General features: G+C 57.4%; 1 protein-coding gene across 1 annotated transcript; it reads left to right on the top strand.

Moving 5' to 3' along the window:
• Positions 1 to 9,548: 9,548 nt before the first annotated feature.
• LOC128781943 (olfactory receptor 52I1-like) lies at positions 9,549 to 16,997 on the top strand. The gene is made up of 3 exons (XM_053931986.1): positions 9,549 to 10,557; positions 15,677 to 15,920; positions 16,894 to 16,997. Exons 1-3 carry the CDS (start codon positions 9,637 to 9,639, stop codon positions 16,995 to 16,997), a joined length of 1,269 nt encoding a protein of 422 aa, XP_053787961.1. The 5' UTR covers positions 9,549 to 9,636.
• Positions 16,998 to 27,415: the final 10,418 nt, after the last annotated feature.

Raw genomic sequence — 27,415 nt, forward strand, 5'->3', positions numbered from 1 at the left:
TATGAAACATGTCACTTACGCATCCCGAGTGCACCTGGGGGAGCGGGGCCATGCACAGCCTGCCCCACTCATCACAGGGTGATTTTGGGTGGCACTGCACACCCAGGGCTCCCTGGAGCTCTGTTCAGAGCAGCCTGTCCTCACTGGAGCATAACCTGGGCGCTGGGCCAGATTTTCCTGATGTTCCCAAAAGGCTTATGGGCTGAGCAGATGATATCACGAATCAGGAAAAACAACTCGGTCCCCTGCAGACCCTTCAAGGTGGCCGCAGTCACATTTCTGGGTTTGTGTTCCAGGTGACTCAGATTTCTGGGTTTGTGGCCACAGGCCACCAGTTCTTGTCTCCGTAACTGCAAAGACGTGACTCACTCTGGTTGTGCAGTGAAAGCTGAGGAGTCCAGAGGGTCACACAACTCTGGGAACTGACAGTTCCATAGCCTGGACTGAACAGGGACATTGCAAATAAAAACACAAGTCTGGGAACACTGTCTGTACTTCTGCAGAGACCAAATCCCCTGTGGGCAGTGAATCCCAGTGAAAGCCTGCTCCCAGCAGCCTGGTCTCTGCTGTGCCTGCAGGGAGGGCAGCTTTGCCACAGGGCCACACCAGCTCTGCCCTCTCACTGCCCTTCCCAAAATGGGAGAGGGATGATGTGCATTGTCAGGACCCATCCCTCGGTGGAGAGGAGCTGTGCCACGGAGAGGTGACAGGGATGGGAAGGAAGACAAGGAATTTCTTCCAGGAGGGGGGATTGCCCATGAGCAAGCAGTCTGGAGAGGAACAGCAGGAGGCAACTGGCAGTGGGGAATGGCCCTACTGCCCTAGGGAGACCAGGGAATGGGGCTGGCTGCCCCCATGGCAGCAGCCTTGGCCACGCTGGCTCCTGGGGGATGAGGCACCTGGCAGGGGAGGGGAGGGAGGAAGGAGGAAAAGGAAAAGGCAGGGAAAAGTCCATGTTTGAAGAGTCCACGATGAACTGAGTGGGGTGGGACCACAAGAGATAACATCTCCCTCAGAGAGGAGATGCAGCCCCATTAAGTGTGAGTCTGTGCTGATTCCTTCCCCTTGGTTTCAGTTTGCAGAGTGGTTGATGTTTTAGGGAACTTTATCGGCAAGACCGGCAGGTCAATTATCCAAAGCAGCCCCAAGGGGAGGAAAATGCCATCTGTACTTCTCAGCTCCAACAAGATTAAATGCAAAAGAAGAAATTCAGAGGCTCAAATAAGAGAAAACCTGAATCCCAGAATCCCAGGATCCCTGAGGCTGGAAACCCAGCCCATGCAGTCCCACCTTGTCCCCAGCCCAGAGCTCTGAGTGCCACCTCCAGGGGACACCTGCAGGGATGGGCACTGCAAAGCTCCCTGGGCAGCCCCTGCCAAGGCCTGAGCAGCCTTTCCATGGGGAAATTCCTGCTGCTGGCCAAGCTGAGCCTGCCCTGGCCCAGCCTGAGGCCGTTCCCTCTCCTCCTGTCCCTTTTTCTGAGCCCTGTCCCGGCTGTCCCCTCCTGGCAGGAGCTGTGCAGAGCCACAAGGTCCCCCCTGAGCCTCCTTTGCTCCAGGCTCAGCCCCTTCCCAGCTCCCTCAGGAATTCTCCAGCCCCTTCCCAGCTCCTCAGGAATTCTCCAGCCCCCTCCCAGCTCCCTTCCCTGCCCTGGACACGCTCCAGCCCCGCCAGGTCTCTCTTTCTCTGAGGGACACTGCAGATGAAATGATGTTCCACCTGCCCTGGGGCTGTTAGAGAACTCCCCAGCAGATCCCAGTCTCTCTGTCAGGGTGCTGCAGCCTCCCAGCCGGGCAGGAGCTGCGGTGCTCAGCCACAGGAGGCACCTGGGGGCAGCCAGGGCATTTCCAGAGCCACATTCCGAGCAAGCTCTCTGTAGTGCAGGTACATCAGTGCCTGCTACGATCTCCAGCTGAGCAGCTGATGGAAGCTCGGCTCGGCTCAGCCCTCCCCACAGCTGGCCAGGGGAAGGTGTGGGGCTCTGATCAGCTGGGAGTTGACACTTTTTGCATAACTGAGGAGCACAGATTGATTAAAATTTGTCTCAGACTCCTCATAGAATCCCAGATTGGTTTGGGTGGGAAGGGACCTCAAATCCCACCCAGTGCCACCCCTGCCATGGCAGGGACACCTCCCACTGTGCCAGGCTGCTCCAGCCCCAGTGTCCAACATGGCCTTGGAAATTCCAGATATCCAGGGGCAGCCAACACCTACTCATGAACCACTTGAGAGAAAGAGGGGAATTTGTAATTATTGCCCCAGGTGGACTTTTAGGGTCCCTTTTTATCAGAATCAGCACAGAAAGGTTTGAAGGGACCATAAAGATCGCCCAGCTCCACCCCCTGCCCCACCCCACCTGTAGATATGACATCAAAAGGAATATTTAGCAAAGCAATTTGCTCCCAGCACTTTCCTTATGCGCTGTTTGTTGCTTCTGCCAGAGACTTCTGTAAATTCTGCTTTGGATCAAGCCCTCACAGAAACTGCCCTTTCAGAGGAACAAGATCCCTGTTTCCTTCGGGCAGCCCAGCTGTACTTACCCAGGTGCCAGCAGAGGACAGGAGGGGACCAGGGCCAGGGATGGGAAGCTGCATTTAAGCAGCCACAAACCCTGCAGGGCTCCCCCAGGGGCTCACAGCTCACGCCTTTGTCCTCCAGGCTGTGAGCACCACAGGAATGCCTACAAGCTTTTCCTTGTCTTCTCTGAATAAACAGCACAGTGCAAAAACGGGAGGAGAGAGAGATCTGGGGCAGTGGAGGGAGAAAAAAAGTAGCAAAAATGATGTAGACAGTAAATTCACAGGTTTTCACCCTGCTCTGTGCAAATTTTGCATTTGGGAGGTGAAGTGATCCAGCCCTGGTGCCTTCCTCCCCTGGCTGCCCCGTGCAGCTCCCTGATTTATACCAAGGGAGATTTTATATCTGTGTATTTGCACGTGGGTCTATATCGCATCTAGAGAGAGAGAGATACAGAGCGAGAGGGGGGGACTACACACCAGGAAACAAGAGCAAAATCCCCAAAAGGCTTCTAAAGGAAGAGCCCAGACCAAGAAAGCAGTCACAGGACTCATAGAACCATCACGGAATCACAGAATGTTTGGGTGGGAAGGCACCTCAAAGCTCATTTCCTTCCTCCCCGCCTCCCATGGCTCACACCTCCTGATTCATAATCACAAATGGCATTTTGATTTTTTTTTTTAATAATGTGATGAGTTTCACACAGAGATGGTGAGTGATGGGGAACAGAGCTGGAGGGTGGGATGCTGTTCCCATTGTTCTGGGGGAGCCTCCAGCTGCCCGTTCCACACCTTTGAGAGGGCACAGCCCAGGGCTCCGAGTGTTCCAGGGCCTGAAGGGGCTCCAGGAGAGCTGCAGAGGGACTGGGGACAAGGCCTGGAGGGACAGGAGCCAGGGAATGGCTCCCAGTGCCAGAGGGCAGGGCTGGATGGGATACTGGGAGGTCCTGCCATGGCAGGGGTGGCACTGGGTGAGCTTTGAGGTTCCAAACCATTTTGTGATCCTATGATAAAACCAGGACAAGAGCAAACAGCCTCAGGCTGGGCCAGGGCAGGCTCAGCTTGGCCAGCAGCAGGAATTTCCCCATGGAAAGGCTGCTCAGGCCTTGGCAGGGGCTGCCCAGGGAGCTTTGCAGTGCCCATCCCTGCAGGTGTCCCCTGGAGGTGGCACTCAGAGCTCTGGGCTGGGGACAAGGTGGGCACGGGGCACAGCTGGCACTGCCTGGGCTGGGAGGGCTTTTCCAGCCTTACTGATTCCAGAGTCTGGCACTCTTCACGGGATTGGGAAGGTCCTGGCTCCACCTCTCCACATCACCACGGGCAACATCCACATCCTGGTGCCCGCTGTGCCCACCCCCATCACCTGTGGCATGAGGACCAAGCAGATACAGAAAGAATCCTGACTCCCATTTAAATGTTCAAGGCAGAAGTTCCTGTTGGGACTCCACTGGGAAGGTTTGGGGATGGGAAGGGGCTCCTCAGCTGTCCCCAGGCTGGCTCTCAGCACAGAGAACTGTGATTTATGGCTGCTCATCCTGCAGCAAACCCATGCACCGGGGCTGCAGGAAAGGCTGCAGGGAAGGGCTGCAGCAGCCCAGCAGCTGACGGGGCTGTGGGGCACTCAAAGCCTGTCAGGAACACGGAGCTGGGACATGCTCCTTCCCTTGCAGCACAGCCCTGAGTGTGCTCAGACAGCACAAAGCATTCATCTGCAATTAACCATTGTGTCATCTTTCTCTTGCATTTAATCACTGCCTATAATTTGGAAATTTATTTTTGGAAGAAGAAGGTCAATAACACTTTGTGGAGGCAGAAAGTTCTAGCGCAAACCCAATTAAGATCTTCATTTCCTGAATTAGGAACAAATTAACTCATTATTCACACAGCAAAATCATATTTGCAAACAGCACCTCGAGATGTTTGTGGGGAGGTGTTTTGGGGTGAGTTTTGGCAATGGGGGGTGCAGGGTGCCCAGGAGGGAGCTCTGGGCTGGCCTGTGCCAGGCACGGGTGGTTCCGCACGGATCAGGAACTGACCCATCCCAAAATCATGGAACCCCACACTGGTTTGGGTTGGGAGAGAGCTCAAAGCCCACCCAGTGCCACCCCTGCCATGGCAGGGACCCCTCCCACTGTGCCAGGCTGCTCCAGCCCCAGTGTCCAGCCTGGCCTGGGACACTGCCAGGGGTGGGGAGCTGTGGAGCCTTTGTGTAAATATATTTATCATAAAGGGCAGAAAATATCAAACAGAGCAGGTACATCCCCGAAGGGTCTGCACCCCTGAAGGGCCCCACCCGAGCAGGTACACCCCCACAGGAATGAACCCACACTGAATTTGACTGTCCAGTTTATCACTTCATCTCCCAGCATCTCAAATTCCCCCATGACCCCTCATATCCAATACTCTGGGTATAGGGAGGTTTCAAAACAACCCAATTCCGTCCTTTCCTGTATGTGCAAAGCTCAGTTCCTGCACAACTAAATTGGGAACCTCCCACAGGTGTGAAAAATGACTATTTATATAATTTATATGTATTTAAATATTATATTTGTAATTTTTTCCTTCCTTGGCCGTGGGCTCTGTGCTGGAGAAAGAGCTGCTGAGGACACCTTGGGGGAAGCAAACACAGACCCTACAAAATCCTGTGACCCTCAGGGTGGCAGGGGCCACCTGGGTGTGGGGATTTCCTACCTGCTGGGCTGGCAAGAGCTGGATCAGGCATTCAACAGTAAAATCGGCCAGACCTGCTTTTGTACCTCGTGAGGAACCACCTTTTGTATCAGTACAGATTGATAAATATTCCAGTTCTGTGGTTTCTTGTTCTAAGACTTGGGGGAAATAAAGGAGGTAGGTACATTAAATCAGGGGAAATATTATGGATTTCATTATCTTCAGCGTGTCTCAGAGCTGCTGATTTGTGTTTGATCTGTGAATCAGCTCTGCAGCAGCCCCACACATCAATAACTAATTCGGGCAACAGAAATTATGCCGAAGTCATAGAAGGACAAGCACAACTGAAAAGACAGATTAAAAAATTAGTGTTCTCATGTTTGTGTTCTTCCCCATGAGCTGGAGCTGCTCTCCCTCAGAATCCCAAATCCCTGGGGCTGGAAAAGCCCTCCCAGCCCATGCAGTGCCAGCTGTGCCCCGTGCCCACCTTGTCCCCAGCCCAGAGCTCTGAGTGCCACCTCCAGGGACACCTCCCACTGTGCCAGGCTGCTCCAGCCCCAGTGTCCAACCTGGCCCTGGGCACTGCCAGGGATCCAGGGGCAGCCCCAGCTGCTCTGGCAATTCCATCCCAGCCCCTGCCCACCCTGCCAGGGAACAATTCCCAATTCCCAATCTCCCACCCAGCCCTGCCCTCTGGCACTGGGAGCTATTCCCTGGCTCCTGTCCCTCCAGGCCTTGTCCCCAGTCCCTCTGCAGCTCTCCTGGAGCCCCTTCAGGCCCTGCCAGGGGCTCTGAGCTCTCCCTGGAGCTTCTCCTCTCCAGGTGAGCCCCCCCAGCTCTCCCAGCCTGGCTCCAGAGGGGCTCCAGCCCTGGAGCAGCTCTGGGGCCTCCTCTGGACTGGCTCCAGCACTTCCATGTCCAGCCAGGGTTAAAATATTCCTCTGTATGGGCCAGCATCTGTTTGGCATCTTGGTGCTGGGACACATCACCCCCGCAGTGGGAGTAGTGCGTTTGTTTATCATTTCTCTTCCTGGCAATTCCCAGGCAGCAGCTTCTCCCCGTGATGATTCAGTCCCTCAAGTCCCAGCAGTGATTAGGGACACCAGCTTCCCCAAGACACTTAAATATTTCCATGCAGGTCTTTTGCAGGTGGAGGCGTTGCCTGTGGGACAGAAGCAGCACCTGCAGATGTGGCAGCAGCAGGCAGGATCAGGTCACACATCATCCCGGGTATGTATTTTTTACTTTTAACCTGGCGTTGGGGCAGTCTTTTTAAGTGCAAAGCCACGCTCTGAGCCGAGCTCGAACTTTAGCCAGATCAAGGTGGAATATGGAAGAATCCACCCAGAAAAGCTGCTGGGCAGCAGTGCCAATACATCTAAGTGGGCTTTGGCTCTGATGGAGGTAATGAGCTGCTTCATCACCTCCAGGCATCCCAGATTTAGTGAATTTTGTGGTCAAGACCTGCCAGTCACACACCTGCAACCACCATTGGCTGCCTCATTTAGGTTAATTACAACAGTGCTGATTACCTGGCTCTTCCTTGGTTAAACCCACCTCAAACAAGCTGCAGGCACGCAGGTGTGACATCTGCCAGTCCTGTCACCTGGGCTGACCTGCAATTCCCACCTCTGGTCCATCCCTTGTGCTTGCACACACCCAGGAACGGCAAACAGGACTGGGAGGAGAATGGATGGTTGGGAAAAGTCCTGAGCTGTGGTGAGACACAGGCTTGTAGCAAGGAATAAATGCTGGGATGGGCGATTTGGGGTGAGTTCAGAGTTTCAGCACTGGGGAGCCCAAACCCACCTGCCTGCACCCTCCTGCCAGGGAGCTGTGGAGAGCCAGAAGGGCTCCCCGAGCCTGAAGGAGCAGCTGCTCCAGGTGGGATGCTTCACACAGGGCTGGGACCTGGTACTGGACGCCTCTGTGTGTGCATGGCCCTCAGGAGAGTCAGTTTAGGTGGGATATTGGGCAGGAATTGTTCCCTGGGAGGGTGCTGAGGGGCACAGGCTGCCCCTGGATCCCTGGCAGTGCCCAAGGCCAGGTTGGACACTGGGGCTGGAGCAGCCTGGCACAGTGGGAGGTGTCCCTGCCATGGCAGGGGTGGCACTGGGTGGAATTTGGGGTCCCTCCCAACCCAAACCAGTCTGGGATTCTTGATAAGGAAATTAGGCTGGAGCAGTACTGTGAACCTGGAGGACCCAGTAAAGCTGAGCCTGGCTGAGCAGCATTATTTAATAACCTGGAGGGCTTTGTTACTGAGGATGAAGTGCAGAAACTGCTGCCAGAGGATCAAGTACCTCAGAGAGGGAGGAGGGAGGGAGGAGCTGTTTTTTCCCAAGCTCAGGATTACAGGATCTCAGACGTGTTTGCCCTTTCCAAACAAACAATTCCGGCACGAGACGTGTTTCCTGCTGGAGTGGCTTGTGCCAGCTGCCAGTGGGGTCACAGCTGCCAGGCTGGAAACAGAGTCCTCTGAGCAATAAACCATCATCAACACCATCGTCCGGGCAGCATTGTCACAATATTGGCTTTGCAGTGCTCGGCCTCACATGGCCAGTGACGATGGCTGAGCCCAGCAGAAAAACCTCTTGGTTCATGTCCCTGAGTGGAGCCAGGCAGAAAAACCTCTTGGTTCGTGTCCCTGAGTGGAGCCAGGCAGAAAAACCTCTTGGTTTGTGTCGTGGTGAGGACTCAAAGTGACTTAGAGGAGAGATTAAACTGTTTTGGGGTCAAAGAAGTCAAATGCCTGGAAAGCCGAGGGGATGAGGTCAGGCCCTTTGGAATTTTGGCTAAACCAGAGGATACAAGTGCCTGAGAAAATTGCATCCCATCCCCAAACGGCCAGCAGCCCGGTTTAACCCTTCCATGCCTGTGTTCCCTGTAAAACAGGACAAGTCACAGCATTTCCTGCTTGTGCCAAGGGCTGGAGGGGAGGCAGGGGACACAACACTGGTTTTCCTCTCACACAGGGACAGGGACCCCGTGGTGGGATGCCCATCCAGAGAGGTTTGGGGCTCCAGCAGGACCAGCCCCGCGGCTGACCGTGCTGTTTCACTCAGGGCTCCAGGCCAGGGAAAGCCTCAGCCCGTGTGCAGGAGCATCAGCTGTCCCAGCAAAAATCCCCTGGGCAGCGCCTGCTGATGGTGCACAGCACATCCCGTTGCCCAAGGTGGGGGTCACACGGGACACCCAGCCCAGAACACCGTGTGGTTTCCACCTGCACAGGTGTGTGGGTGAGCAGAGTCCTGCTGAGCTCGTCCCCCAAGTGCTCTGGGTCTCCTTCTCCCACCTTAGGTTCTTACCCTGATGGAAAATAAACGTGCTCGACCCTGAGTTTGTAACTGCCAGGCTGTGGAGGAGAGGGATGGAGGGAGGCAGCAGCCAGGGGCCAGCCTGGGATGGGATGGGAGATAACTCCCACGTGTTTGGGCCAAGAGCGTGTGAGTTTGTGCCTTGCCAGGGACAGCTTGCTGTGTACTGGAACGCTCCTGGTGGATGATCCTCCAGGCAATATCTCCCGGTGAATCTGGTGTGTCAGCACTGCCTGGTCTTTGCTGCTTTCTGGGGAGAAGCAGCAGGAAAATGTCCAGCACAAATGGAGGTGTGGATCGTGCCCACCACACTCAGACTCTTCTTGTCCCTCCAGAACTGTTTGCTGGAGTTTCTATGTTACCTTCAAGCTTCTCCCATCTGAATAAACCCTCGGAAATTGGTGTTTTCTTCTGCCTGCCTGCCTTTGCAGGCTTCTGCCATGGGCAGATGACAGAAGGCAGAGCAGCAAAGGGGAATTTCATGATCACGTTTAATGTCCCAGAGCACTGTTTTGCTCTACAAATTTGGAGGAATTTCCTGTGCTGGCCCCGTTGAGGGAAGCCAGGGCTGGAAGCTGACCTTGCTCTCCTTGTTCTCTCCTCTTGCAGCTCATTTCAGGATGTCAGCTGAGCCCTGGCAAGCAACCAACAAAGGAATAAGCCCTTCACAAGCAACAGACTAAAAGTGCCACCATCCCTGGTGGCACAACCTGAAACATGAACTTCTTCCCCTCATAGGAACTTCCTAGCCACAACAACCCCATTTATTCTGCATTTCTGACCCATTTTCTCTAGCTGGTGATCACAGAATTCCAAATCCCTGGGGCTGGAAAAGCCCTCCCAGCCCAGGCAGTGCCAGCTGTGCCCCGTGCCCACCTTGTCCCCAGCCCAGATCTCTGAGTGCCACCTCCAGGGGACACCTGCAGGGATGGGCACTGCAAAGCTCCCTGGGCAGCCCCTGCCAAGGCCTGGGCAGCCTTTCCATGAAGAAAGGATGATAAGCTGTTTCACACATCATAATAACGATGTGGATTCCTGATCTGGCTCTTGCACTGATGCAGAGCCCCCATCTTATCCCCCTGGTACCTCAAAATTTGGTGTATATTTTCAAACACAAATGAAGGTTCTCCTGAATGGCTTCTGATTCCTTCAACAGGAGCTCCTCCTCCTTCATCCTGGTGGGTGTCCCTGGCCTGGAAGCTTTCTCCACCTGCCTGGGCATCCTTTTCTGCTCGGCCTACGTCCTTGCCATGGTAGGAAACGGGGCGGTTTTGCTGGTCCTGGGGCTGGACAAGACCCTGCAGGCCCCCACCCATTGCTTCCTGGCCATGCTGGCGGCCACCGACGTGGTCATGGTGACGTCCGTCGTGCCCAAGATGCTGAGCGTGTTCTGGCTGGGCTCTGCTGAGATTGGCTCCACGGCCTGCTTTGTGCAGATGTTCCTGGTTCACTCCGCGACGGCTGAGGAGTCGGGGGTGCTGCTGGCCATGGCCGTCGACCGCTACGTTGCCATCTGCCACCCTCTCAGGTACCACGGGCTCCTGAACGGCCGGCGCGTGTCCCAGATCGGCCTGGCCGTGGTGCTGAGGGCTGTCCTCTGCATGGTGCCCCTGACGGGGCTGCTGACGTCCGTGCCCTACTGCGGCTCCCGCCTGGTGCCCCACTCCTACTGCGAGCACGTGGCCGTGGCCAGCCTGGCCTGCACCGGCCCCGGGGCCAGCGGCCTCTACAGCGTGGCCGTGTCCTCCCTGCTGGTGGGGATGGACGTGGCTTTCATTGCCGCGTCCTACGGGCTGATCCTGAGAGCCGTCCTGGGGAAGGAGTCCCTCGGGAAGGCCCTGAGCACCTGCGGGTGCCACCTGTGCGTGGTGCTGCTGTTCTACGTGCCCGGGATCGTGTCCATCTACTGCCAGCGGTTCCCTGGCGCCGCGCCCGCGCGGGTCCTGCTGGCCGACCTGTACGTGGCCGTGCCCGCCGCGCTCAACCCGCTGGTGTACGGCGTGAGGAGCGGGCAGATCCGCCGGGCCCTGCTCGCAGCGCTCTTGCCCAGGAAGGTCTGTGCATGATGCAGGAGCCCGTGCTCCTCATCCCTGCAAGGGCAGCCCCGGCTGCCGTCCCAGGGAGAGCACCTGGGAGCAGGCAGGAGGGAGGACTCGTCAGCTCCAGTGAGCCCCTGCTCCGTGACCAGAGTTATCTGGGACTGGGAGCAAGAGCACACAGCAGGTCCTCCTTCCCTTCCTCCTCCCCAGGTGATAGGTGAGCAGCAAGAACCCAGCTTGAGTTTAGAGATGTTCCCAGGGCCAGGGACAGCCCTGGGATAAGCTCAGGACTGCAGGTGCACCTGTGTCAACACACAGATCCCGATCCAACTGGAGAGATTTCCTCTGTGTTGTCCTCTTTAGTCCCCCTGGACCTTCCCCGAGGTTCTCCTCTCTGAGCCCCTCTTGCATAAGAGGCTGAGAGGATCGTGGCTCGTGGCTGAGCCCTGAGCAGCTTTTCCAGGTTTCTGGGTGTTGATGGAAACTGAGCACACCCAAACCTGCACTCTCCAAAGCGCTCTGTCCCTGCAGAGTCACAGTCACCAAGGGTGGGAGACCCCAGCTGGGAGAGAGGTGGAGGAGGAGCAGAGGTGAGGCTGGGGGCTGAACCCACGGGGTGCTCTGGCACCGGCACAGGCTGCCCAGGGAAGTGGTGGAATTACCATTCCTGGAAGTTCAAACAGTGTGTGGACGTGTTAGTGGTGGGCTTGGCAGTGCTGGGGGAATGGCTGGATTTGATGGTCTGAGGGGGTTTTTCCAAACCTAATGACTGTGATTAATGCAAGGAATCCGAAGGAAATCATCAGACAAAGAGGAAACTTTGCTGTTTCCTCTGCAGCAAAGCTGTGGCTCAAGTCCCATCCTGCCCAGACACACCTGGGGCAGAGCTCCACAGGGTCACCCCCAAAGTCATGGCAATGAAAGAGCTGGGTGCAGCAAAATTCTTTCCTCTGACCTCCTCTGGGTGTCTTGGAGCAACCTGGTGATGTCCAAGAGCTACCACGATGCAACAGCCCTGCCCAGAGCAGCTGGGGCTGCCCCTGGATCCAAGGCCAGGCTGGACACTGGGGCTGGAGCAGCCTGGCACAGTGGGAGGTGTCCCTGCCATGGTGGGGTGGCACTGGGTGGGATTTGAGGTCCTTCCCAGCCCAAACCATCCTGTCACTCTTTGAATTCTGCCCTAAAATCACTGTTTGTGCCCACAGCTAGGAAGGTGATCTGAAGGACTGGTTCAAGTCACAGCCCAGCACCGTGGCCACAAATCCCACCCAAAACACCTTCTTTAAGGTTTCACTTCTACATTAAAATTAGAGCTCAATGCATTGCTTTCTGTTTCAAAACTGGTTTGAATCTGCCATTCTTCACCTCAAACATATTTTTTTTTCTTTGTGGTATTTATCTGACTTTCTGCTGCACCTTCCCTGGCATCTCTGAAACCACCTGACAGAATGTTTCTGCTGCCCTAAATTTGCACTTTTTTCCTATGCTGAATTTGCACATTTTGGGTTTACGCTGCCTGGGGCTTGGCAGAGCCTGGTGGGGGCACGGATAACCCATTCCATGGCTTGACCTTGGTACTGAGAGCCAGCAGAGGCTTCCAGCCAGCAGTGCAGCAGGACTGTGAATGAACCTGCCCCGGCATTCTCCAGGCAAACACAGGAAAGGGCTTTTAGCTCTGCTGGAGGCAACTGCTCATTCCTGGCTGGCTGGGCTGTCAAGGCCAGGTTGGACAGGGCTTGGAGCAGCCTGGTCTAAGGGAGGGGTCCCTGCCCATGGCAGGGGTGCAGTGAGGCGAGCTTTAAGGTCCTTTCAATCATTCCATGATCTCCTCGCACGTGCCATTCATTAAAGAGATGATGAGATGAGGTATGAGAGAGAGCTGAGGTGGGGTTAAGGCTGTTCCCCTGTTCTCCTCTGTAACAACCCCACTGAGGTTGTTACAGAGGAGCCTGGAGAGGCCGTGCCTTTGGGAATCCCCCTCTGGATACTCCCACTGGCATTTCCCGGGTAATTCATGCACAGCCCGGGAGCACAGGAGCTGTTTCTTTCTGGAGTGGCCGTGCCCAAGGTGGAGCTGAGCACGGAGAGAGCCAGGCTGGGGGCTGGTGGCAGCCCGGGCACGGCAGTGCCCCAGGGCAGGGGGAGTTCAGCATCCAGCCTGGAGCCCACAGTGTGAGAGAGCCAGGAAAAAAGGCACTAGCTGGAAATTTCTTCTAAAAGTGGTTTTTCATGCTTTCCTATCAAACCAAACTGCCATTCTAACACTGCTGAATTCTGATTCTCTGCATATTTTTTTTTAGGTAAAAATAGGACTAGAGTTTAAAAAAGTAAACAAATAAACATCAAACCTTTTAATTAAACTCAGAAATTACTGCAAAGGAGTTGACTTGTTTCTGATTGTATAATTAATCCATAACTAGCTGAACACACATTTTCTGTAATACAAGCTAGGATTTCAACCATGGATAATGTTCTTTATGCCTTGACACAAGAGCAGGCATGGGGATGGAAGGGTACAGAGCTGGGGGCTCACCAGCAGGCAGAATTTGTGAAATGGGCTGGATCATGTCCCAGGGGCTAGGACTGGGGGAGAGGAGGAGGAGGAGGCAGGCAGGGCACTGCCATCCTGATTAGGTGTTAGGAAGAGCAGGGGCCCAAGGCCAGGCTGGACACTGGGGCTGGAGCAGCCTGGCACAGTGGGAGGTGTCCCTGCCATGGCAGGGTGGCTCTGGGTGGGATTTAGCGTCCCTCCAACCCAAACCAGGCTGTTCTGTGGTTTTGTGGTGGTTCTGACAGCTTCATTTTGAGGTCTCTGGATCATCTGGTTCTGGTACTTCCCAGGAGCATCCTTGTGGCAGCTCCTCCCTCACCTGAGGGCAGCGGGCAGAGCAGCTCTCCCAGGTACCTGGGGGAGAAACCTTTCACTGGGCAGAAAATGGAATCAGGCTTGTTTGGCAGCAGCTGCTTCCTGCAGCCCGCTGATTGCCCTAATTTAATTTGATTCCAAGCCTTTCATTCTCTATTGACTGAATCACCTGTTAAGTTCCTGGGCTTTCCGCTGGGCTCTGACGTCAGGTGCCAATTGCGGCCCATCCCATCAGTGTCCCTGCTCCCCAGGGATCATCCCGGGAAGTGCCCGCAGCCCCAGCCTGGACGTTGGGCAGGGCCCACCAAAGTCCTCTGGAGATGCTTTTCCTGTCATGTCAGTGATCCAAGCCAGCGGCTGTTTGTGCTTTATTTTAGCAGAGGGTGTTTAACATCGTTTAAAGCTGCCAGTCAAAGAAATGACATTAAGAAATAAAGTTCTCTGATTGTCTTTCTCTCAGGGAGGCTGGGACCTCCCTGCTCCGTGCAGAGGACAGATGCCTTTGTCTGCTATTATCTGACTTCACTTAACAGCTTCCAACTCTTATCAGGTCACAGAACCCTGACAATGTGCAAAAAAAGCCTCAGTAAGAGAGATATGGAACTGGTGAGGGGAGATGAGGAAGTGCAGTGCTCTGGGCCCTCCGTTGGTGCCGATTTTATATCTTGTAGTTTCTCAAGGGCTGTGCCATAAGGGTTCACTGGCCAGGAGAAGGCAGGAGAAGGATGCCACGGCCAGGAGGAGCAGACAGACAGAGTTAAAGAGGAGGACAAGCAGGAGGTTATAACCCTGAGGGGGATCAGCACCTGTGTGCCAGTCCATGGATGGATATTCTTCCCCACTTCTGCACGCCCTGACTAACCTGGACCCTCCAATTGCTACCAGACCCACAAACCTGGACAGACCAATTTCTTCCAGGCCCACAAATCTGGATAGTCCAATTTCTTCCAGGCCCACAAACCTGGACAGTCCAATTTCTTCCAGGCAAGCATAATTTAGCAAATCCCGTGAGGTCGAGAGGGGAAAAATTTGGTGTAACTGGAGGGGGTTTGACAGGACCTGCTCTGCACGGTTTGGCCTTCAGTCCCACACATGGTGAGGGTGGAGCAGGGGTAGAACCATTTTAACTGGGCTCTCCATGGCTGGCACTTCCAGCCAGAGCTGCCAGTGGTGCCCGTGTGCCCCAGGGTCAGGCCCCAGCAGGGAGCACCACTTCCCTGGCTGCAGTTTCTGTCACCCAGTTTCACCCAGACATGGTGCAGCTCCTGCACGACCCAAAGGAACATCAGGTGAACCTGTGTGACCTGGACATGGCCAGTCCTCTCTCTGAGCAGGAGGGAGGACTCGCTTGAGCTCTGCCAGAGAAATGCTTCTGAAGGTTGGGCAGGGGCCAAAGAGCCCCTTGGTGGCCTCAGCAGGTCTGGCTTAAGGTTGGACCTGATGTTTTAAAGAATTAAAATTTAAAGAATTTAACCTAAAATTTAAATTTAAAGAATTTAACCTAAAGAATTCTGGGATTCTGGGATTATGCCCTGTTTCTGCCCACTGAAAGTGGCAATAGTGGCAAGAAGCCACAGCAGGGCAGGACACCGTGGTGCCAGCCTGTGACAGACACGGACATGGCAAGGGCTGCAGAAGAGGAGTCTGAGGGGAGACCTCGCTGGAGTCTTCAACATCGTCCTGAGGGGCAGCCAGCTCTGATCTCTGCTCTGGGACAGGGACAGCAGCCAGGGAGCGCCTGGGGCTGGGCCAGGGCACCTCAGGCTGGAGAGCAGGGAAAGGCTCTTCTTCCCCAGAGGCTGCTGGCACTGCCCAGGCTCCCCAGGGAATGGGCACGGCCCCGAGGCTGCCAGAGCTCCAGGAGCCTTTGGACAGCGATGCCAGGGGTGCCCAGGCTGGGGCTGGTGGGGGTCTGGGCAGGGCAGGGCTGGCACTGGGGGGTCCCTGGGGATCAATCCCACTCAGGATATTCTGGGATTCTGAGTCCTCTGGGATGTGCTGATCACAGCACCAGTTCCAAGCCTGACTGCAGATAAGTGGTTCTGAAAAGTTTTCCCCAAAAACCAGAACAAAATTCCCTGATGCCATGGGCACTGTGGTCACAGTGGTGGTGGCCCAAATCCCAACCTTCCTGTCACCATCACAGGGAGCTGAAGCAGGGGACACGGATGTGGCCTGGGCTGTGTGTGCCATGCCAGCCCCCTGCCAATCCAACACCAACCCTCCATCATTCCTCCTGACGGGCATCCCTGACCTGGAACTTTCCAGGTGTGGATTTCCATCCCGTTCTGCATCACTGGCATCGTGGCTGTGCTGGGAGACATCCTGGTGCTCCTGGCCGTGCTCCTGGCCGTGCTCCTGCACGAGCCCACGTTCTGTTTCACTGCCGTGGTGGCCATCATCGACCTCATCCTCTCCACTGCCGTCATTCCCAAGATGCTGGGCGTGTTCCTTTGGCCAATGCACTCCTCCCTTCCAAGATACCACTTGGAAATCATGGAATTCCAGGAAGGTTTGTGCTGGGAGGAGCCTCAAATCCCACCCAGTGCCACCCCTGCCATGGCAGGGACACCTCCCACTGTGCCAGGCTGCTCCAGCCCCAGTGTCCAACCTGGCCTTGGGAACTGCCAGGGATCCAGGGGCAGCCCCAGCTGCTCTGGGCACCTGTGCCAGGGCCTGCCCACCCTGCCAGGGAGGGATCTCTTCCCAGTATCCCATCAAAATCTCTCCTCTCTTAATTGAAGCCATTCCCCCTGTCCATGGAATGCCCACCATGCCCGAGTCTCTCCTGTACTGCAGAGCCCCTTCAGGCCCCAGCAGTGCAGGTATGGCCTCTCAGTGGTGAGCAGGAGGGAAGGTCACTCCTGTCCCTGCTGGCAGTGCTCCTGCTGATGCACTGTTGGACCCTTTGCTCTGGCCAGCCCGCTGTCCCCCAGGTGTCCCCCAGGCCCTTCCCTGCTGCTTGTCCAGCCGGGTGGCCCCAGCCTGTGCTGGTACTGGTTCCTTCCCCAGTCCTGGCAGGGCTTTGCACTCGTCCTGGCTGAACTCAGAGGTTCCTGTTGGCCCATCTCTCCATCCTGTGGAGTCCCTCTGGATGCCAGCACAGCCACCAGGTGAGCCTGCTGCTTCTCCATGTGCTTAGAAAGGCTGGTCCTGGCTGGGGAACCCCAAGGCGTGGTCAGGATGTGTCCCTGGTGCCTGTGGTTTCACTGGGAGAGCTCCACTGCCCGGCCAGGGCAGGACTGGGCTCTGTGAAGTGAGGACTCTGCAGACATAACCCCAGTGCCTGGGGACTGCTGCCTTTTGGGAACCTTGGGGGACAGCATGGGAAGGTGGACAGGAGTCCCACTGCACAGGTGCTTGGGACAGGGGTGACACGGGGCCGGGGTGACACGGGACAGCTCCTGGGTCTGGCTTCATCCACGCCCAGGTTCCTCCATGAAAAAGCCCCGAGGAAAGAGGCCCTTTCCCGTGTTTACCTGCAGAGGAGCCCGAGCCCAGCAGGGACAGCAGAGTAACGAGCCTCAGGACAGTTCCAGCTGAGCCTCAGGATGATTGCAGCTCTGAGCCTCAGGACAGTTCCAGCTGAGCCTCAGGATGATTGCAGCTCTGAGCCTCAGGACAGTTCCAGCTGAGCCTCAGGATGATTGCAGCTCTGAACCTCAGGATGGTTACAGTTCTGAGCCTCAGGATGGTTCCAGCTGAGCCTCAGGACGGTTACAGCTGAGCCTCAGGACAATTCCAGCTGAGCCTCAGGACAGTTCCAGCTGAGCCTCAGGATGATTGCAGCTCTGAGCCTCAGGACAGTTCCAGCTCTGAGCCTCAGGATGGTTCCAGCTGAGCCTCAGGATGATTGCAGCTCTGAGCCTCAGGACAGTTCCAGGTCTGAGCCTCAGGATGATTGCAGCTCTGAACCTCAGGATGGTTACAGTTCTGAGCCTCAGGACGGTTACAGCTGAGCCTCAGGACAATTCCAGCTGAGCCTCAGGACAGTTCCAGCTGAGCCTCAGGATGATTGCAGCTCTGAGCCTCAGGATGATTGCAGCTCTGAGCCTCAGGACAGTTCCAGCTGAGCCTCAGGATGGTTCCAGCTCTGAGCCTCAGGACAGTTCCAGCTGAGCCTCAGGATGGTTCCAGCTCTGAGCCTCAGGACAGTTCCAGCTGAGCCTCAGGATGGTTCCAGCTCTGAGCCTCAGGACAGTTCCAGCTGAGCCTCAGGATGGTTCCAGCTCTGAGCCTCAGGACAGTTCCAGGTGAGCCTCAGGATGGTTCCAGCTCTGAGCCTCAGGACAGTTCCAGGTGAGCCTCAGGATGGTTCCAGCTCTGAGCCTCAGGACAGTTACAGCTGAGCCTCAGGACGGTTCCAGCTGAGCCTCAGGATGGTTCCAGCTGAGCCTCAGGACGGTTCCAGCTGAGCCTCAGGACAATTCCAGCTCTGAGCCTCAGGACAGTTCCAGCTGAGCCTCAGGACAATTCCAGCTGAGCCTCAGGACGGTTCCAGCTCAGAGCCAGGGCTCACTTGCTCGTTTTGAACTCCTTTGGGTGAAGTGCTCAAAGCAAACAGCTGAGCCCTGCAGGTGCTGGGGCGGGTGGGTGCGTGCTCAGAGATGGGCGGGGGACACGGAGTCCCTGCAAGGGGTGGCTTTGGGCAGTGTCCCCAGTCCTGGCCATGCATGGAAGGGTCCCTGCTCGCCCCACAGCTGGTTGCAGAATTGCAAAGCCTTTGCAATGCCAGCATCCCTGAACCACCATGGCCCCTCATGGAATCACAGAAGGTTTGGGTTGGAGGGGACCTCAAATCCCACCCAGTGCCACCCCTGCCACGGCAGGGACACCTTCACTGCCCCAGGTGCTCCAGGCTCCTTGCTTGGGGACACTGGTTTGGCTGCAGCTCCCTGGGCAGAGCTGGGACAAACCCCTCAAGCACAGTGACCATACACAGAGCCAGCTGTGGGACGGCAGAAAAGAGCTGGGTGAGCAGGGACAAATCCCAGCGTTTCAGCAAGTCCAGCACTGGCTGCCTGGGGCCCAGACTGGGCCCAGCTCCCACCCATCCTCCTGCCTGGACCAGCCCAGAACCTGCACCATCCCTCCACCACAGCCACAGCCCAGCCTCAGGGCACTCAGAATTAATGTTTATTTAATTCCAGCTAAATTACCACAGCCCAGCAGCATTTCCTTGCGTGCCTGTAGTGTACAACCTTCTCGGGACCTGCAGCACAAACGGTCCCGTTTGGTACCACCCCAACCCCTGCTCTGCTGCTGGGGGCTGGAGCTGCCACTGGCACAGCTTTTCCTATTTTACCATGGCATTTTTAGCCCCTAAAACTGCCCCTCAGCTGGGCTGGCTTTGGCTTCTCCAGGAAAGCTTCTGCTTGACTCGTGCTCCCGGCAGCAGGAGCTGCCCCGCACGGATCTGCTCCGGGATGGAGGGATGGAGGGATGGAGGGATGGAGGGATGGAGCAACCCCGGCAGCAGGAGGGGCCGGGAGACCCCCGGGACACCCCGCCTGACCCCGATGGGCACCGAGGGACAACGAGGCACAAACATGCCTCCCTCTGGAGAGGGGACGGGCAGAGAAGGGAACAGAGATGCCCCAGGGTCCTCGGGCACAGCTGGGGCTGGGAAGGAGTTAATTACCGGGAGAGCTCGTCCGGGACCAGGGTCCTGCGGCCGCGTCTCCGCGATGACCGCTGGCCGCGGGGACAGTCCCCCAGCGCCACCGGCCCAGACTGATGGAAAGTCCCCAGGGCGCATCCCCGGTGACAAACCCGTCGGTGACAAGCCGGTCGGTGACAAACCCGTCGGTGACAAACCCGTCGGTGACAATGCCGTTAATTGGCCCCTGGGCAGCGGCGGGGGGGCCGCAGCCGCCCGGCCAGCAGCGCTCAATGCTCCTGGGGCCGGAGCTGTAATTACCAGCCCGCTCGTTAGCGCTAATTGGACTCTCCCGGGAAAGGAACCTGATGGAAAAAAAACACAATAAACAAAGTTCAATTGCTTTTAAGTTTGACTTGTTGGAAAGCGCGGGGAGGGCAGTGAGTCAGCGGGACGGGGAGGGGACGCTGCTGCCTCCGCCACCGTCACACGTCCCAAACCTCTGGGCAGGGTGAGGGGACAGGCTCCGGGGCCGGTGGCAGTGTCACACGTCCCAAACCTCTGGGCAGGGTGAGGGGACAGGCTCCGGGGCCGGTGGCAGTGTCACACGTCCCAAACCTCTGGGCAGGGTGAGGGGACAGGCTCCGGGGCCGGTGGCAGTGTCACACGTCCCAAACCTCTGGGCAGGGTGGGGGCTCAGGCTCCGGGGCCGGTGGCAGTGTCCCTCTGGGCAGGAGCAGGTCCTGGGGCCAGGCCAGCAGGGCGATGCCGTGTCACACACCCCGCAGTGCCCCCGGCAGGGCTGGCAGGGGTGGCACCGAGGGAGATCTCAGGTCGCATCCAACCCAAACCATTCCTTAATTCCATGAGCACCTCTCCAGCAGGACTCTGGCCCTTCGGAGCTGCCGGTGCCTCTGCAAGGGGGGCTTCGGGGGGTGTCACTCTCTGCTGACGAGTGACCACAGGACCCAGGAGGTCGCCCTGCCCCGCTGCTGCTGGTGATGATGATGATGATGCTCGCACTGCCAGGCTCTCTGCGAAGGAACACAATAAATGGATGCCACTCCCAACCTCTCCCCTGTGCCGAGGGCGAGCCGCAGCCGGGCCGTGCCACCCCGGGAGCACGGCGGTGACACCGGGCACGGCACTAAGTGCGGATCGCAGGAGGCCCCTCCTGGCCAGAAGCAGCACTGCCACCGCGCTGCAGTGCCACCACTTCGCTGTCACCTCCCTGCCACCCTCTGCCGCTTCCTTGCCACCTCCTGTCCCCTCCCTGCACTGTCAGCACCGCGCTGTCACCCCGTGCCACCTCCCTGCATTGCCATCCCCTGTCTCCTGTGCCACTCCCTTGCCGCCCCTGTCACGACCCTGAACTGCCACCCTGTGTCCCCTCTCGGGCATGGGCAGCAGCACAGGGGCTTCAGGCTGGGTTTGCATCCCGGACTTGCTTGAGGACAGCTCTGGGAACAGCCCTGAGCATGGGATTGACCTCCTCTGACCCAAGTCAGAACCATGGAATCACACAAGGCTTGGGTTGGAGGGACCTTAAATCCCACCCAGTGCCACCCCTGCCATGGCAGGGACACCTCCCACTGTGCCAGGCTGCTCCAGCCCCAGTGTCCAACCTGGCCTTGGGCACTGCCAGGGATCCAGGGGCAGCCCCAGCTGCTCTGGCAATTCCCAGCCCCTGCCCACCCTGCCAGGGAACAATTCCCAATTCCCAATCTCCCATCCAGCCCTGCCCCCTGGCACTGGGAGCCATTCCCTGGCTCCTGTCCCTCCAGGCCTTGTCCCCAGTCCCTCTGCAGCTCTCCTGGAGCCCCTTCAGGCCCTGCCAGGGGCTCTGAGCTCTCCCTGGAGCTTCTCCTCTCCAGGTGAGCCCCCCCAGCTCTCCAGCCTCAGCTGATCCACTGAGCTCTCTTGGCCTTCAGTCTGGGCTGTGGCTCACCTGTGGCAGGTCCCTGTGCCCAGCTGGGACTGGCTTAGGGGCACTCATGGCAAGGGAACAGCCAGGACCAGTGTCCAGGAGCCTTCTGGTGCTGTTTGACTCACTTTGCTCCCAGGCTCACAGGCCTGGCCAGGATGAGCTCCAGCCCGTGTGACAGCTCCTTCAGTGTCCCACCCTCTGGTGACAATCACAGGGGAGCCCAGGACAAGAGCCAAACGTGGATAAATGCTTCCTGTCGTGCTTTTCCGACCTGCCCGGCTGCTGAGGCTCTCAGGGATCCCTGTGTGCTCCACCCGCGGCAGAGGAAGCTGTGGAGGAAAGCTTCCATGGAAACCCAGGGCGAGCTCACAGGAATCCTGATTCAGTGCCCTGGAGGTGTCACACGGTGGGAGCTGGGGGTGCAGAGCTGCCCAGCCTGCCCGGAGGGGCTGGGGGAGCAAGGACAGAGGCACAGACTGTGGGGGAAAACCACGAGGGCTGTGGGGGAAAACCACAATTTGGTGGATCTGATAGGGTGTAAAAAAGCACCCGAGCCTGGCACCCAGACTGGGAGACAGTGTCAAACCCAGCATGAACCACACAGCAGAGGACAAAAGACCTTTGGGCCAGGGAAAACCTCTTCACCTGAACATCCCCGGCTGGTGGCAGAGCTCTCCAGGAGGATGCAGCCAGAGGGCACAACCTCTGCTTGTTTTCCATTCTGATGCCTCCTCTCAGGGGCTGAGACTGCAGCACCTGGAGTGCCAAGCAAAGGGACAAGCTGCCAGAACTGGGGGCTGTGAGCAGGTTTGAGACCCTCCCTGTGCTGCCAGGGGCAGATCCAGCTCACAGGGACCCAGCCCTGTGCTGGACACCTGGCCCTGCACCCCCGGGACAGGCACCTTTCCCCACCTGTGGGGCTGCTTTGACTCCACACCGACTGGCACCAATGTCCCTCTGGCCTCGGCAGGGTGCCCGTGGTGGCCAGGGAGGGAACCCCAGTGAGCCAGGGCTGCTGCAACACTGGCACATCCCAGTTTCCAGATTTTGTGTCAGCTCCCCTTCATCCAGTTCAAGCACTGAGAAAAGGGACAGCTGGTCCAAAGGTGAGGCCCACAAGGCTGGTCACACCGTCCCCAAGGGCTCTAAAGGTGATGCTGGGATGTCCAACCTCCCAAACACAACACTCCCCCAGACCTCTCCCTTCCTCTGCAGCAGTTTCACCCCTTCCATCCCTTAATCAGAGTGTTTGCTTTGGTTTATGTCAATTTTTAAGTATTTCATTATTTCTGCAATATCTTTGGTTGGGTTATCTTACTTGAGCCCTCCCCCTGCAGTCAGGAATTTTCCCTAGGGACTTTGGCTCTTTGTTCTAATTATATTAATGTCATAATTAGCTCTCAGCCTGACTAACCCCAAGCACCCTCTGTGTGTAATGTGTGTCTGTGCTTATAACCCCCCTGCCAAATCAGGGCTGGATTTCTCCCAGGCCGAGCTCCTCTGTGACTCAGCCAGTCAATCACGGAATGGCAGAAGGTTTGGGCAGGGAGGGGAAGGGCTGCTTGGTGTCTCCAGGTTCCATCCTCTTCTGGTTTCTGCAGGTCCTGGATTCACACCTGGCAGTTCCCCCCATCCCCTCACTGCAGCACAGCCTTGGATGAGCCGGGACCCAGCCAGGGGCTCTGCTCCCCCTCCTCAGACCACTGGAGCCAAACTCTGGGGGGCCCCGGGGCCTGGGGGAGACCTTGGCTGTCTCTCTCAGGTGAGAGATTTACTCGGCAGCCAGGTTTGCAGGGATATCCACAGGAGCAGCCCCCGGGCAGAGCCCTGCCCCCAGCTCACTCCCTCAGCCTCATCAACACCATTCCAAGCCTTCCAGCACTTAATTCCTGCCAGGCTTCTGAGCCTGGGCCCAAATTAATGAGCAGCTCCACGTCTCCACACCTACAAGGTGCTGCTGTGCGTGGGGACGAGGTTTGTAGGGAAGCAGGAGAGAGCGTAGCTGCCAGATGAATATTAAAGGCAAAGAGCTGCTTGGCAATATTCTATGCTTTTACTGAGTTTGACTTCTATGCTTGTGGGGGAAAAAAAAATCCTGGGCAGTGCAAGGACTCCAGGGAATTAGTATCTTCCCCCAGCATAAAAGCCTCATTTTTTATGGAACACAAATGAGTTCTGCACAGACAGGGAGGTCTGGAAGCACCTTGCTCTATTTGCCAGCTGATATTTCTAAGTGTCTACAGAAAGTTGGGAGGACCGTGAAGTGATGCATTAAAAAATTGTAATTTTTAAAATAGGAAAATAGATGGGAAAGGGCCTGGGAGTGGGGGAGAGCTCCTTGTTTGCCTGCTGCATTGCGGATGCAGAGTTAAGGATCTCCATTAGGCTTTGCTGCCATAAATTAAGAAGCATCAAACACGCAGAGACAAAAAGGCAAGGAAGGAAGTTAGAGGTCTTACAGCTCCAGGTCAGGGCTCTGAGAGGATTCCCGGGCAGAGCCCACAGCTTCAGTGGTGGGGTGAAACATGGGGCCAAGGGCTGCCCTCACCCCGGAGCACAAGGGGTTTCAGGTGGCCTTGACAATGGGGCAGAGCCCAAAACCCACCATGTGAAACCCGGCCGAAAGCTGGGGAAGTTCCAAACCTCGTGGGGAACAGCACAGATCCCAAAGGGGGAAGTCCCCCAGAGCATCCCTGCCCAGAGGAAATGAGGAGCAGGTTCCAGGGCAGCTCTTGCAGTATCACCTGGATCCTGGCTCCAGGCACACATTCCCAAGGCCGCGCTGAGCTGGGGCTGCTGCCCGTGCCAGGTGTCCCTGGGACTGCAGGGACAGGATCCCATCTTCCCTGACACCGCAGCAGCTTTCCCTTGCCTGGGTTCCCCAGCGTGCCCGTCCCCTGTGCCTGCTGAGAGCCCAGAGGATCCCAGGGCTGTGGGCTCAGTGGGATGGACGCCGTGGGTACACCCTGACAGACAGACAGACAGAGAGACAGACAGACAGCTTCATGCACTGGGCAGCTTTCAGCTCTGGGATAATTTCCCAGGAATGAGTTGAAGCCACCAGACAGGAGAGCTCCAGTCTTGGGAGCAGCAGGAACACACAAAGCTGCCCAGTGCCACGGGGCTTGGAGAGGAAAGCCTGGCAAGGCTGTCCGTGCTGGGAAGGGCCGTGGTACACGAGGGCTGCTGCCACCGAGGAGGGACAGGGGGACAATGACAGGAGTTACCCTGGAGGTGGCAGCTCCTGCTGTGACCGCTCACCCAGAGGTGGTGAAGTTCAAGCCTCCCATGGACACGTCCCACACAGCTGGAGATGGAAGAACTCCCCAAATGTCCAGTTCTGGGCCCGCATTGCAATAGACCTGGAGGGGCTGGAGCGTGTCCAGGGCAGGGAAGGGAGCTGGGAAGGGGCTGGAGAATCCCTGAGGGAGCTGGGAAGGGACTGAGCCTGGAGCAAAGGAGGCTCAGGGGGGACCTTGTGGCTCTGCACAGCTCCTGCCAGGAGGCGACAGCCGGGGGGGTCGGGCTCTGCTCCAGGGAACAGGGACAGGAGGAGAGGGAACGGCCTGAGGCTGGGCCAGGGCAGGCTCAGCTTGGCCAGCAGCAGGAATTTCCCCATGGAAAGGCTGCTCAGGCCTTGGCAGGGGCTGCCCAGGGAGCTTTGCAGTGCCCATCCCTGCAGGTGTCCCCTGGAGGTGGCACAGTGAAACCCCCGATGTGCCCGATGCCCACAGCGAGCGCTGCCCCGGGGCCGGGAGGCTCGGGAAGGGCTGGGTCAGGTTTGGGGACGTTTGGGGAGGTCAGGGGAGCTTTGGGAGCTTTGGGGACGTTCGGGACCCCCGGGGGGGGCGCGGTCCCACGGGCCCCGCTCCCGCTGCGCCAGCGCCCCCCGGCGGCGCCGCGCGGAACTGCAGGACCCGCGCCACCCCCGGCACCGGCACCGGCTCAGAACCGGGACCGAACCGGGTCAGAACCGGGACCGAACCGGGACCGGGTCCGAGTGCTGGGACAGAACCGGGACCGGCACCGGGTCAGAACCGGGACCGGCACCGGGTCAGAACCGGGACCGAACCGGGACCGGGTCCGAGTGCTGGGACAGAACCGGGACCGGCACCGGGTCAGAACCGGGACCGGCACCGGGTCAGAGTGCTGGGACAGAACCGGGACCGGGACCGGGTCAGAGTGCCGGGTCAGAACCGGGACCGGGTCAGAGTGCTGGGACAGAACCGGGACCAGCACCGGGTCAGAGTGCAGGGACAGAACCGGGACCAGCACCGGGTCAGAGTGCTGAGACAGAACCGGGACCGGGTCAGAGTGCTGGGACAGAGCCGGAACCGGGGTTCGGGTGCCGGACAGAACCGGGACAGTTCCGGTGTCCCCCGTTCGGATGTCCTTGCCTGTTTGTTGTCCCCAGCGCGGGCTCTGTGGGAGGGAAGTTTTGGCAAAGCACAGCTCGCGACCGCTCCCCACCCCCGGCTCTGCTCTCGCACCTGTTTTGTTTGATAAGAGATAAATCCCTCCCACGGCACCGGGAACCCTCTGCTGATGCCAGTTCCTGGCTGCTCTCCGCAGATCCTCGCCGTGTCCGCAGTGTTTTCCACCTGGGCAGGTCCAAGCTCCCCCTGCCCTCGCCCTCAGACACCCGAACAAAACCCAGCTGTGGGTGGACACGCGGCAGCTCGTTGTCCTCTGTCCTTCCCCTGCAGGGACACAGGGCCAGCTCTCCTGCTCAGGGGACAGAGATGCACCTGCAACCCCTGAGCTGCTCCTGCCCTTCCAGTGCTTTTGGATTGACGGGATGAGCTGGCAGTCGGCTTCCCCAGAACTCCAACAGGGTGTTGATTAGAGGGTGGCGTTGGTTATCAGCTGTATTTATTGCCTCAGAGGCTGCCTGAGGGCGTGGTCAGTGTGTTAGAAAAGGACTAAAGAGGAAAAGTTGATGGGATGGGAAATTCAGCCTCCGCCTCAATTGTGCACTGGCTCGGCCTCACGGACCTGCTGCAGGTGGCATTTTGAAGGGACCTACAAGAGAGATGGAGAATAAGGGATGGAGAGATGGGACAAGGGGGAATGGCTTTGTCCCAGATTGAAAGGCAAGATGAATCCATTTGCTATCTGTATGGCAGCTGTCTTGTGCTAAGTGGGCAGTTTTCCTTATTTCTTCCACAACCAATCCTCCCTCCGGGGAGACATCTGCTGATAATGGGCTACTGAATGTCACTGCGTGACTGATAAGAGCTAGAACATCCATTGTGAGAGGCTCCACCCATAGGGAGGAGCCAGGCATTCCTAACTGGATATAATCTGGGGTTTGGGACACCAGACTCAGCCTTTCCACTGGATTTCCAGGAGGACTGCAGCCATTCCAATTTGGATGGCTACCAACACCCTGACCAAAAAGGGTGTCAGGTTGTATTCTGACTCTGTCAGTGTTTTTTTCTTTTGTATTATTGTATGGTTTTTGTTTTCTTTTTCACTTTTCCTAATAAATTGTATTTCTGACTTGGAGTCTCTCACTGGTTTTGTTTTCAAACCAGAAGAGGCTTCCACTGCCAGAGGGCAGGGCTGGATGGGAGATTGGGAATTGGGAATTGTTCCCTGGCAGGGTGGGCAGGGGCTGGGATGGAATTGCCAGAGCAGCTGGGGCTGCCCCTGGATCCCTGGCAGTGCCCAAGGCCAGGTTGGACACTGGGGCTGGAGCAGCCTGGCACAGTGGGAGGTGTCCCCATGGCAGGGGTGGCACTGGGTGGGATTTAAGAGGTCCTTTTCAAGTGAAAGGGTTCTATGATTCTGTGACCAGTCTGGGCCCCAGGCACTCTCCTGTCCAGGGGATCAGCAGCTCCAGCTGGCAGGTGAGAGTTTCTTGTTCTTGTTTCAAAGAACACTGAGGAGCTGCCCCGCTGGCCTGGCATGCACAGAACCCCAGGTTCTCCTGCCTGGCACAGCACAGTCCATCATCAGCCTGGCTTTCTTCACCACCTTTTAGCCCTTGCCTTCAGTGGGAGGTGGGGAGAGCTGGGCTTTGTTGGGAATCTGTTCCTGCTCAGCTGCAGTGACACCCAGCGAGCCACGGTCAGCAGAGACACCGGGCTGGAGTCTGGCACAGCCCTGAGGTCCTGGACGGTGCCCTGCAGGAACCAGCCGCGGGTTTTAGTCCAGCTCTTAGCACACTGTTCTCTCCACACCAGGAGCTGCAGCCATAAACGATGGCACAGTCCCCTGGGGAGTGCCAGGTGTGACCAACTCCCACCCAACAAGAAAGTCATGCCAAGGAGTTCCAGCACAAGCCGTGTGGCATCACTGTGTAATCATAGAGTGGTTTGGGTTGAGAGGTGTCGGGGTCCAGCACATCCTTCTGGCTGCCCTGGCTGGCTCCAGACCCTGGCAGGGGGCCCGGGGACCTTGGCACCAAGTCAAAACCACCTGTGGCTTCCATTTTAGCCCGTGGAAAAAGCTGTCAACTCTGTGTGAGGAATTACAA

Source organism: Vidua chalybeata, chromosome 2 (assembly GCF_026979565.1).
Source record: "Vidua chalybeata isolate OUT-0048 chromosome 2, bVidCha1 merged haplotype, whole genome shotgun sequence".
In the NCBI taxonomy this organism is placed as follows: domain Eukaryota; kingdom Metazoa; phylum Chordata; class Aves; order Passeriformes; family Viduidae; genus Vidua; species Vidua chalybeata.

Excerpts from the sequence above, each read along its gene's own strand:
- LOC128781943 (XM_053931986.1), top strand. The coding sequence starts at position 9,637 with ATGGCTTCTGATTCCTTCAACAGGAGCTCCTCCTCCTTCATCCTGGTG. Across the intron at positions 10,558-15,676 it reads CAGCGCTCTTGCCCAGGAAG|GTGTGGATTTCCATCCCGTT; the intron begins GTCTGTGCATGA and ends GGAACTTTCCAG. Across the intron at positions 15,921-16,893 it reads AATCATGGAATTCCAGGAAG|AGGAGCCCGAGCCCAGCAGG; the intron begins GTTTGTGCTGGG and ends GTTTACCTGCAG.